The sequence below is a fragment of the Beta vulgaris genome, chromosome 1 (genome assembly GCF_026745355.1).
Source record: "Beta vulgaris subsp. vulgaris cultivar EL10 chromosome 1, EL10.2, whole genome shotgun sequence".
Classification (NCBI taxonomy): domain Eukaryota; kingdom Viridiplantae; phylum Streptophyta; class Magnoliopsida; order Caryophyllales; family Amaranthaceae; genus Beta; species Beta vulgaris.
This window is the reverse complement of record NC_079202.1, coordinates 28,732,713-28,745,432: the sequence shown is the minus strand read 5'-3', so window position 1 is coordinate 28,745,432 and position 12,720 is coordinate 28,732,713. Positions and strand designations below refer to the sequence as shown.

The following is a 12,720-nucleotide window of genomic DNA, read 5'->3' as shown; positions in this document are numbered from 1 at the left end:
AAAACTACAAAAGAATTACAAAAAATTACATAGTAATTACACAAAAAGAATTGAATACAAACCAAAAAAACAGAAATTAATATCCTGAAAAGAAAAACCGAAAAAATTACATCACAATTACAAATAAACAAAATCAGAAACGAAAAATGTAACAAAAATTAAACGAAAATGAAAAAAATGAAGAAAAAACCCTAAAATTATAGATCTGAAATTGCTGCAACGAACGACCGGAAATAGAAAAAAAAAAGGAACGAAAATAGAACAAAATTGAAAAAAGATGAACGAAAATGAATAAAAATGCAAAAAAAACCCCTAACATTATAGATCTGAAGACCAACTCGTCGGGGTTGATGGAGACGAACGAAGGAGAGGAAGATAACCGGTGTTTGTCACGGTGTACTTGCAAACATCCTCAAAATCGAACGAAGGAGATGAAGATAACCAGAAAATTCGAACGAAGGAGGGAATTTCTCGAAGGAGATGAAGATAACCTCAAAATCGAACGAAGGAGATGAAGTCACGGTGTTTGTCGTCTGTTTTAAGGCATTTGATAACCAGAAAATTCGAACGAAGGAGTGTAAAAGGCATATGAGAGGGAGGAAAGAGAGAGAAGAGAGGGGGGCGTATGAGAGAGAAGAGAGAAGTGGCGTATGAGAGAGAAGAGAGAGAAGAGGGGGGGCGTATGAGAGAGAAGAGGGGGGGTGTATGAGAGAGAAGAGAGAGAAGAGGGAGGCGTGAAGTTTATGAGCAAGGGTTTTTTTTGTGAGAATGCTAAAGTTTATTAGCGGGTGTTTGTTTTAAGGCCCAATAGGGCTGCGCCTGTTAAAAAAAACGCAGCCCTACTAACTGAAGGGTTGCGCTTTTCTACAAAAGCGCAGCCCTTCTGTTCTGTAGGGCTGCGCTTTTGTAGAAAAGCGCAACCCTTCATTTATAGGGCTGCGCTTATATAAAAAGCGCAGCCCTTCTTGCGCAGCCCTTCTTTTTTTTTTCCCCTAGTGATGTAACTTCTAAATTACGGAAAAACTAAACAAGATTAGCGATGTGAGAATCAATTCAAGGCTAATAAAATACAAAAATAAAACTAAAAGAATTTAGGGTAATGATCCACCATGTTCATAACTATAATCTATCAAATATCATCAATAGTTCAAGTATTAAGATTATAGCACAAGTTAATCAAATAATCTGGCATTAAAGCTCTCAATTCAACATATGCAATACGATCTCTGACATACTTTGAATGGCTAATGGTAGGTAAGCCTCTAAAAGTCGATCTTTCAACAATTCTAACTCTTATTAGCAAGATTTAATCAGACAATTGATCAGGTTGTAAGATAAAAAAAAACACTAATCAATCAGAAATATAAACGGCTAATCAAACCATAAACAAGTATTAAGAAGGATTCCTAGTATAAACATGGATTCCCAAAATCGTAGAATATAAACTACTTAAACTAAAATAAAGAATAAAAACTAAATTTAATAATGAAACATAGTTGAAGTAATTAATATAGAAAATAGAGTAGTAAAGAAAATACATCGATGATTAATTAATTGATGAAATAAGAACTAGGGTTCATGAGAGAATAGAAGAAGAGGGCAAATCAAATAGAACATGGAAGGATATTCTAAGGGAAAATAAAACATAAGGGAGAAAAGATAATCCCTCGAGTATTTATAATTTTCTAAATTCTACTCATTCTAAAAACAAGGAAAGCAAAAGAAATTAGAAAGTTAACTAATTTCAAGAAATTATATCATTGGATGATGTACTAGAATTAATCGCAAACACATAACTCCTTGACACCTAGCTGGGTAGACTAACCAGCGATTGCTGGGTTCCCAGCTAGCCAGGCAGTAGTAGTGGAGCAGATGGGAGACTATTGGGCACTGGTTCATTTTCAAATTCACAAGGTTGAGTTTAGAGAGTTGTATCTTGAGTTATAGACATCGCATTAGGGTATGTGATATACTGTTGCGAAGCTATTCAAGTTTAGTTTCCAACGAAATTCACAGAGGCTACCTTCACTTCAGATGATCATAAAGCCCACGTGACACGTTCATGATCAAGTATTCATTGTTCGAAAACCTCGAAGAATCAACTCTTCTTACAACAACGAACCAATTCGTAAAAGTTTGCTTCGAAAGCTTACAGATAACTATGAAACTACCTGGAAAGTTAAGAAAAACACAAACGAAGTGTAATAGAGCACAAAATGGATAATTATTGCAAATCATACCTAAATTGCTAGTAAATAAACTAATATACTCCAAATATGTAATCCAAACTTACGTAAAACTATAAATAAATATGACTTATTAGAACTCCCCTGCTAAGCTAAACCATTGCTTTCCTCAAGCAATAAGATATAAACATTGAAACAAAAGACAACTACAATATAGGCCAACAATAGGGTCGAACATTCAACTGAAAAACACGAGAGACATAATCACTACAAAAACTAAGCATTGAAACAATCACGAACAAAGTCGCTTAGCATGTCATGTATCACAATCGACTCTCCAATCATACCACAAAATGAATTTAACGAAACGTAACAGAGCTCAATATAGTTATGTGCACTCATACTCTCATGTGTTTAAAGGATAAATGACGACACTCAACCTAAATCAAGTCAACTTGGATGTATCAAATACTCTTTAACATTGAATTTTTGACTCAATTAATACTCAACAATACAATACACAATGATTAAGTGGACTTTTAAGGGTCATAGAGGGGCTGAGGTTAAAGGTATGGAAAAAAAATTAGGAATTGTGGTTGAAAAACCAAGAAGGGGGAGCATCATATAACTAAAAACATGACTAACAAAGGTCACAACAGCTCTACGCGACAACCAACAATCTCCAAATATAAGCAAAAACGCTCTTGCTCAAACAATTCAAGAATAACCCTTTTTCTTTCACTTTATTCACATCTCTTTTCTTCATTTCGTTTTCACTTTTTGTGTGTTTCTTTTTTTTGAAATTTCATTTCAATTTCCAAGCTCACTAAACATATTTTTCCATCCATCTAAACCACAAAGAGGGCATTTCAATTTAATACATACCAAAACAAAACTAATACTCGCTCCCCCAAGCTAGGCTTGGAACAAGAGTCAAATAATGTCAAAGGCTTGTAATATAGGTATCAATCAAATACAATCAGAAAAGGCTCGGTGGGGTAGAGAAAGGATAATATGCAAACAAGAATGACTATGGAGCTAAAATCATGAAATGAAACGCCTCAATCATATAAAAATGTATGCACTATCAAATATTAAGGAGTACTAAGTTAAAGTTAAGATCAATGCAACAACGAGAAACTAATCACAAAGGAAAGAATAGAACTGATACAAATACATCAGTGTACAAGTAGAGAAGCTCGCTTAGGTTAGGTGTCTGCACAGTTTAGTTGAATCGAGCCATAGAGAGATCAATCAATCTTACCACAAACAATCGATTCCGAAATAATCATGCGTCGAAGAATCATGAAGGAAATGAATGACGCTTAGTAAATGTAGTGAAATATCAACAAAGTTCTCAGAATAGTGTCAACAATAGTCTCATATATGCAAATAAATGAAATGAAATATCATATTCAATTAAAAAATGCTAATGCAACTAAGAAAACAGTACAATTTTTTGGTTACACGTAAACTTCCACTCCTAATGAGCAGTACAAATTGTGTAACATCCTATGAAAGCAATAAAAGAACTACTCTAAATGCAACTTACGTGCGCTTAGTGATGACAACCATCCTACTTCAAACTGAATGACACAATGTCCTATTTATGAAAAAAAGAAGAATTAAATAAGGGAGATCATGTACAACTTATAAAAGGGGTGGGTAATAAAAGGGAGTATCAAAAGGTATCTATATACTTCCACAACAGTGGTAGTTTCAATGGGGCAATCAACATAGCCAAAAAACTTGACTATTAAATACTTCATCACACATTAGCAAAATTAGTCAACCTAATAAAAGAACAAAGCGGGTTACCTCCCGATAAGCTGATTGTTAAGGTCCCGCACGACCATTAAAGATTAGTACACCGATGCAGAACAACTTAATGCTTTAAGAAGCTTATCATATCTTCCTGCAAACATCTCAGAGTATATTATATAAGAGTAAAAGCGAAAAAGGAAAAAAAATAGTCCCAAAAAAATATTAAAACTACAAAAACAAAAATTAAAGGAAAAGTTATATTTACCAACAAGAAGAAGAAAAATTGTTAGTACTTTTACATGACTCCAAAAGAAGAAGAAAAAACTAAGTGTACATTACTTACATGATCACGAGAGTCGTTCAAAAGAGGATAAAGAAGAAATAATGAAGGATATAATACATGGGAACAATGAATAAGATCAAGTTTTTAAGAGAAAGAAACATGAGACTAAAAAACAATAGGTGGAACCGATAAAGATTCATGAATCTTCTCACTCTCAACTTTAGACTTCTCCATGGAAATATTTTCCGCCAAGGGTTGTTCCTCCTGCACAACATCCATCACATTCGTGCTTCTTTCAATCGTATCATCATTCCACTAGCTCGCATTTTCTACCCAGCACTCATCATCATCATATGGTCGGGGACAGGAATTTTGAGTATATTGACATGTATATTGGGATGAGGGGTCAAATCCGTTTACGAGTGTCACATCACACAAAGAAAAATCGGGAGAAGTATAGTGACTATTTGAACAAGAATGATATGTGTAATGTATGTTTGGGGTGATTGAATTGGTTGAGTATATAAAATCATTTCCCACTATTAAGTATCCCGAGACAATCACACAATTAAATCCCAATAATTAGAAGGAGATTGGAATAGAATTTTTCCATTAGATAGAGATTCTACCACTATCCTACTTTTTGATTTAACCCCTTATAAATCACTAGGAACGTGTTCCATAGTTTAATTCCAGGATTACGACCAACAAACACTAAGTTTATGATAGTATTTCCACAATACTTCATTCTCATATCGAGGAAAAGAAAAAATGCTCTAGAATCACTAGCATATATATACGATTCACAAAACATATAATGTAATTCACGAGAATTCATGTAAAAATTAGGAGTATTTTGATATGATTTATCAAAACTGAAAACATGAGACTCTCAAGAATTATGACTATGTTGCCTATCAAAAGAATTATCCCCATTATAATGCTAACATGACTCCATAACATGAAAAAGTAGTAAAGAAAAATAATATTCTCAAAAGAGAAAAAATATATACAGTCTCACCAAATATAAAAATAAAATAAAGTATATCGTCTCCCCGGCAACAACTCGAAAATTTGATAGGTTGTCATATGGTTGTCATACACATGTCAGAAATAATTCCTAGACTAACCTTCTAACAATGTAGTAGGGTAAGTACAGTTGAATCCAATGAGAGATGGTTGTTTTAATGTAACTTCTAGAGTATGCGAAAACTAAGAAGATCAGATATGTTAGAATAAATACTTTTTTTTTTTTTGGTAAGTAAGCTAGTATATTAATCACCAAACCAAAACGCATACATCCTAGGAATCAGCTACCTAGGACAATCAACACTGTAAGCTAAGGCGTACTCATTATATACTTGTTATCCACCTCCTATCAACTGTACTACATTTCTTTGGGAGACAATACAAGACTCTATGTTTCACTATATGCTGAATACTATTTACAATATTTTGTATACTATTTACTTTGTTCTGCCAGAACGCCATGTTTCTTACCATCCAACCATGGTATGCAACAGCTTGTATGGAGGCAATCAGGACTCCTTTCCTTAACTTCGAGCCTTTATATGATCTTCTTATCCACATGAGCCATTGGATTAGGGTTCTCTGTCTATAATTAACACTTATCCACTCCATAATCTGAACCAGTAGAAGCTTGCTATACTCACATTCAAAAACCAGATGAAAATGTGTTTGTTCTGTCCACTCACAAATACAACAAGTGCTCTGCTGACTAATGCCCAGTTTGAATAATTTCTCCTTTGTCTGCAATCGCCCTTGAATACCTATCCAAGCAATTATTCTGTGTTTTGGAAGTGCCATTCTGTGACAAACTCCATGCACCTAGTTCACAACTTCTCCCTGATGAATGATAGTTTGATACACAGTTGCTATGGAATACTTTTTATCTTGCTGCCGATTCTGCATATTAAGACCACGTAGTGTGCTCTTTACTTTACAAAGTTGCTTCACAATCCAACTTGCATTGGGTGGAGCACTGAAACTCCACCAATTCTGATCCTTAATATAAATGGAATGAATCCATTTAACCCATAGGTCATCTTTCTTAATGCCAATATGCCACACAAGCTTCCCCACAGCAACTATGTTCCATTGAGCACACCTGATCCCAGTTAATATAACCACTCTTGGCACCAACAGCTTTACCAGTCCATAGAAAATGTCTACAAATAACATTAACCTCTCTGATAACAGAGGTAGGAATGACAAAGATTTGCCCCCAATAGCTATGGATGCTCATCAAGACTGAATTAATGAGTTGGCCCCCCCTGCAAAAGATAGGTTACTAGTACCCCATGTACGAATTCTGCAAACCATCTCTTTAACAATCCTTCACAATTAGCAGTAGAGATCATTTTCTTGCTAATTGGTACCCCTAGGTAAGTAAATGGCAATTGCTCCCTAGAAAAACTAGAGAACTGCTGAATTCTATTTGCTTCATCATCAATTATACCACTGCAATAAAGTGTTGATTTGGCATTATTGGCTTGCAGCCAAGATAAGCTGAGTGAACATCTTCCTTGCAGAACATGAGCAGATCATCTACAAAGCATAGATTATTTAAATCCGGTGAGGCACACCCCTTCATGAATTTAAAACCTTCAAGTTTGTCAATATAGTGCAAGACCCTGGTTAAGTAGTCCACAAAGATCATAAACAACAAGGGGGACATGGGGTCCCCTTGTCTTAATCCCTTTTTAGCATGGAAGAAACCCTCAGTACTCCCATGAATAAGCAAGGTGAGCTTAGGTGTTGTAATACAGCCATAATGCACTTTATGAAATGAGGAGGGAAGCGAAGAGCCTGCAATAATTCTTTCATAAAGTGTCACTCCACTGAGTCATAGGCCTTTATGAGATCTATCTTCATCATAATCCCTCTCTCTTGATTCTGCCTCCTGTTGAACCTCTTTACCAAATCCTGACACAGCATGATGTTACTCATGATACTTCTCCCAGATATGAAGGCACCTTGATCAGGGGAAATTAACTCTGGCAATACAGAACCAAGTTTGGAGCAGGTCAGTTTTGTAATGGCTTTGTATATGACTGAGCAGCAAGCAATGGGCATGTAGTCTCCCACCCCAGTAGGACACTTGATTTTAGGAATTATAGTGATGGTTGTCACATTTGATTCCTGTAATAATCTGCGAGTCCTGAAGAAAGCTTGAATAGTTGCCACAACATCATGGCCTATAATGTCCCAGCTTTTCTTAAAAAACTAGCTGGAGTAACCATCAATCGCAGGAGCCTTCTCATTTGGGATTGAGAAGATGGCCAGTTTAATCTCCCTGACATCAAAATTCAAATCTAACATTTGATGTTGATCTGAGTTTAAGACTTCCCCTAGATGAATGATTCTGTTATCCACCTTCCTTGTATCACTACTACTTCCCACCATATCCTTATAGGAATCAAGAAAAGCTCCAATTACACCCTGTGATGTTTCCGCCCATTCACCATTTGCATTTTTAATCGCATTAATTCTATTCTGTATTCCCCTTATTTTAGTGCTCTGGTGAAACAGTCTTGTGTTATCATCTCCTTCTTCTATCCATGTTACCTTAGCTTTTTGGGAAAGGAAGCTAAGGTAATTATTATGTGCTACTCTATAAGCATTCTTAGCAACAGTTTCAGCTTGCCTCAGGGAAACATCTGTAGGATCTTGATGCAGTTGTTTTTAAGCTTCCAACATCTGTTGCTGAGTACTACTATGTTGTACTGAAATATCATCATACTCTTGTTTAGCACCTTCAATGCACCTTTCAGATTTTTCGGCTTCATGACTATCTGGAACATTTTTGTACCTTGAACATGCATTTGCCATCCTTCTTGTACCAAGGTCATAAATCGAGCTGAACTGCACCACATGTTAAAGAACCTAAAGGGTTTCTTCTTATGTTCAGATGACACCACTTTCAAAACCACAAGGCAGTGATCATACTCACCCTCAGGGAAAGTATAGGCTTCGATAATTTGCCACTTGTTCTCCAATTCTACATTGCCTAGAGCCCTGTCTAACTTGCAAGAGACTCTGGCCTCTCCATCATGCTTGTTTGTCCAGGTAAAAAAATTGCCATTTACCTTAACACAACAAGAATCCGTGTATATAGCGTCTGACGTTAGCGTCCGTCTAACGAAACAGATGATATACGTCGAATTACCGTTCTCTTACGTGTCAGACGCAAATTAGCGTCCGCTTCTTACCTTTACCGTCCACTTATGTGGCAGACGTAAATTAGCGTCCGTCAAGCGGACGCTAAAGTCCCCTGGCGGACGCTAAAGTGGCGGATATACCCAAAAGAATTTCGACCCTTCCCAAAATATTTCGACTAACCTTCACCAACTCTCATCAACGAAACGAAAACCTAACCTCCCCAATTTCGCCGGCGAACCGCTGGCCTCCTTGTCGCCGGAGACTCCCGCCGGACCCGCGCCGCTGCCGGAATCGCCGCCTTCCGATATCCTGTCTCGCGCCGCCTTCACGTGGCCTCTAAAGACGCCAACTCGCAGCACCATCTCTCTCTTCTACGGTTAAAGATCCGGATCAGGTACTGCCGCCGCCTCCCCGATGTGCGCGCCGCCGCCGCCGTCTTTTCTCTCTCTTCTATAGTTGTTTAAGGTATGAATTTATACTTTAGTTTTGTTGATTTTTGGCTTGAATTTGTTGTTGTTAATTGGGTGTTTTTGGTATTTTTGATGTATAGTTGTTGTTGTGTGTGATGATTGTTGTTGTTGTTATTGTTTTTAATTGTATTGTTATTGTTTTTTAGTGAATTTGTTGTTTTTAATTGTAATGTTGCTGTTGATTAGTGAATTTGTTGTTGTTATTTTTAATTGTATTGTTGTTGTTGATTAGTGAATTTGTTGTTGTTATTTTTAATTGTATTGGTGTTGTTGTTTAGTGAATTTGTTGTTGTTGTTTTTAATTGTATTGTTGTTGTTGTTTAGTGAATTTGTTGTTGTTGTTGTTAAGTGAATTTGTTGTTGATAATTGAACATGTTAAGTGTTGTTGTTGTTGTTGTTGTTGTTGTTGATAATTAAATATGTTAAGTGTTGTTGTTGATGAAAGAACATGTTTCTTATTGGTGTTGTTCATCAAATTGTTTAATTTATTCATAATAATTAGTGAAGTAATGTTATTAATGTTACATGCTTTAGATAAATTGAGTGATTAATTTATTACACGTATATTTATTGTATCGAATTGAATTGATTGTTTAGTATAATAGACTTAGTGTATATTTAGTATATGTTCACTATATATTTGTGAATTTATTTATTATATAGTGTTGTTAATCTTTTGGATTTGTTTAGTAATTCTTAATTATTCATAAATAGTCTAATATTTGTCTACTACATATGTTACGTACTTCCATTAGCAAGTAGCTAGTGAATATAGTGAATTGATAATTTCTAGTTGTATGTAGAGTTTTAAATTATGAAAAGGAAGGAACGTAGCTGGATGTATAAAAGACTTGATGGGCGTTCCCTTAGAACCAGTGGCGGATCTTGAAAGATTTGGTATAGGGGGCCAGATTTTTCCACAATTACATATTAACATATATGAAAGTATAAAACTATAAGAACGTATGAGTATACTTATAAATCCAATGTAAAAATATAGATTATACTAAAATATCATAAAATAGATATAAAAATATTAAAATCACAAGGTCATGATCCCACTATTGAAAAAAGAACTAAAGTAACGCTCGACGGTCTTTCAAAATTTTTAAATCATCAATAATTGACTTGGTGCTATAACTCTTCGAAATTTCCCTTTCAATATAAATAACTAAGCTATCCGCCAAAAACTCATCTTCCATTTTATTACGCAGTCTTGTCTTCATGATTTTCATAGTTGAGAATGCTCTTTCAGTTGTAGCTGTTGACACAGGAAGAGTCAATATTAGACGTATTAATCTGTCAAACAAAAAATAAACATTTGACTTTCCTGTTTTTGCCAATTGTTCACAAACTTCCTCCAAAGTAGAATAATTTCTCATATTTTGATCTTCTTTCACTTCACAAATGAAATGTTGCAATTGATCTTTCAGATTGTATCTCTCTTGCTCCGTAAAATCTTTTGGATAATACTTTTCTACTAGTATGCAAATCTTATTGATATCAAATTGTTTAAAACCATCCTTTGGCTCTAACAATGACGATAAGGTCAAGAGCTCCAATGCATTGTCGTTAAATCTACGGTTCAGCTCTTGTAATTGCTTGTCAATTGTACTTAAGAATATTTCAACTCGATAAAAATGGTTCATTGTAACTTGATCTTGTTGATGACGAGCTCTATCCCTACGAGCTAGATAAGGAGCATTCATATTAGGAACCAGAATATCATGTTGTTGACAAAACAGTCCCACTGAATCCAAAAAACTTTCCCATCCATTCTCCCTCATTTCTTGAATGAGTGTTTGACTCGTAGAGACTAGTTTTATAGCATTCACAATATCTTGAGACTTTTGTTGTAAAGCTTGACAAAGAACATCAGCAATTCTCAAAATTTCTTCCATTAAATGTGCTATGAACACAAAATCAAAGGAAATCAATAAATTTAAAGCACCATCAGCATCCCCACGTTGAGAATATGTACACGACTTATCTGCCATGATATGCTCAAGTACTGAGACTATTGCATTGAACATTTTAAGAAAGCTACGAATAGAGTGAAGATGTGAACCCCAACGTGTATCTCCAGCTCTTTTGAGGGTACCCATCTGATTAGCCCCTCTACCACTTTCTATTTCACCAATAGATAACAACCATTTAATTTCAGCAGCTTTAGTTGCATGCAATTCATCAAGACGTTTGGGAGATGCAGCAATGACATTGACAATAAAAGTTAAATTAGAAAAAAATTGATGAATCGGACTTACATCTCTAGATGCAGCAACTAAAGCAAGTTGTAAACGGTGAGCATAACAATGAACATAATAAGCATACGGGCAATCAGACAGAAATAATGCCTGCAAACCATTCCACTCACCTCTGATATTACTAGCACCATCATATCCTTGACCTCGAATATTTTCAATCGCTAATTCATGTCGAGAAAGGACTGAACACAATTCCCTCTTGAGAGTTGCTGCCGATGTATCTGAAACACGTATAAGGTCAAAAAATCGTTCTCTAATTGTTCCGTTCCGGTCAACAAACCTTAATACAAGTCCCATTTGCTCTCTTTTAGATTCATCTCGTGCTTCATCAACAATAATACAAAATTTGGAATCTTCAATTTCTTGTCTAATGTTCTTGCGAACCATATTAGAAATAATGTGGAGAATCTCTTTTTGGATTGATGGAGCATTGTACTTGGAATTATAAGGAGCTTGTCTTATTGCTTTGCCAACATCTTTATTATATATCGCCAAAGTTTTTCTAAATTCAAGATAGTTTCCTTGATTGTGTGAATCTTTCGACTCATCATGACCTCTTAAAGGACAACCTTGTGTAGTTAACAAGCGAAGAACATCAATAGAAGCCTTGAGACGCAAGCGATTTTGCTTAATTTGCCTTTCACTTTGTTTATTGATAACATTACGAATATTTGCCTTTTGTTTAGGGAGAGTCCTATATGATTGTACAACACTTCGATGTATTGTACATGGACCTTCTCCCACATGAGCAAGGAATCCACAATGTTTTCCATCATTAACCTTTTTCCAATTTTTAAATCCGGTTAAAGTAAATGCCTTTACTCGAGCATCTGGTGTCTCAGTAAACAAATAACAAGGTACACAAAATGCTGCATCTTTTGAGGGTGAGTATTCCAACCAATCGGGAAAATTTTTAAACCAAGTAGACTGAAATCGACGACGATGTTTCACTGGCCCTGAAAAAGGGTAATCTAACTTGGGTTGGTATGGGCCTAGTTTTATATAAGCACGTCTTACTTCGTTTCGTACTCTTCCAGCAGGATAATCCCAAATTGGAGGACGTAATCCTGGGTCACGTTCTAAAGAATCTATATCTACTATATCAATTCTCCTCCTTTTATAAGGCTCTTCTTCTTGGTTATGTGCTGTTGTAGGATTAATATCTTCATTAATTGGGGTTGTGTCTTCCTCAACTGAAATTGTATCATTTTCCTGTCTTTTTCTTTTAAAAAAGGAGGTAATAGATATTTGTTTATTCATGTTGTTGACCTGAAATAATATTTAGACGTTCTTTAGCTAATCGCTAAAAGTATTACTTCTAAAATTGGTTCAAGACTTAATACACATAACACTAATCAATCAGTTTAACCCAACTCAACAAATATAAACAGTACAATAAAAAGTAAGCGATAAATTGAGTTTAAGAAAATACATACCAAATAAGTAATACGCGTGCGCTGGCAATCTGGCACAAAGATCGATGCTTTTATCTGAATAATATACTAATCACCTACATTTGTCAATTTTTCGTATGAGTAATCAAATTGATATTAGTAAATCAACCAGTTAC

At 35.3% G+C, this 12,720-nt stretch overlaps 2 protein-coding genes across 2 annotated transcripts; both read right to left on the bottom strand.

Annotated features, from left to right (window-relative positions):
- Nucleotides 1–6,081: 6,081 nt before the first annotated feature.
- Nucleotides 6,082–8,085, bottom strand: LOC104884301 (uncharacterized). Its single transcript, XM_010668926.1, has 6 exons — nucleotides 8,010–8,085; nucleotides 7,494–7,913; nucleotides 7,209–7,451; nucleotides 6,859–7,062; nucleotides 6,552–6,778; nucleotides 6,082–6,399 (listed from the first exon to the last, which is right to left on the bottom strand). Exons 1-6 carry the CDS (start codon nucleotides 8,083–8,085, stop codon nucleotides 6,082–6,084), a joined length of 1,488 nt encoding a protein of 495 aa, XP_010667228.1.
- Nucleotides 8,086–9,962: 1,877 nt separating this feature from the next.
- Nucleotides 9,963–12,410, bottom strand: LOC104884300 (uncharacterized). Its single transcript, XM_010668925.2, has one exon. It carries the CDS (start codon nucleotides 12,408–12,410, stop codon nucleotides 9,963–9,965), a length of 2,448 nt encoding a protein of 815 aa, XP_010667227.2.
- Nucleotides 12,411–12,720: the final 310 nt, after the last annotated feature.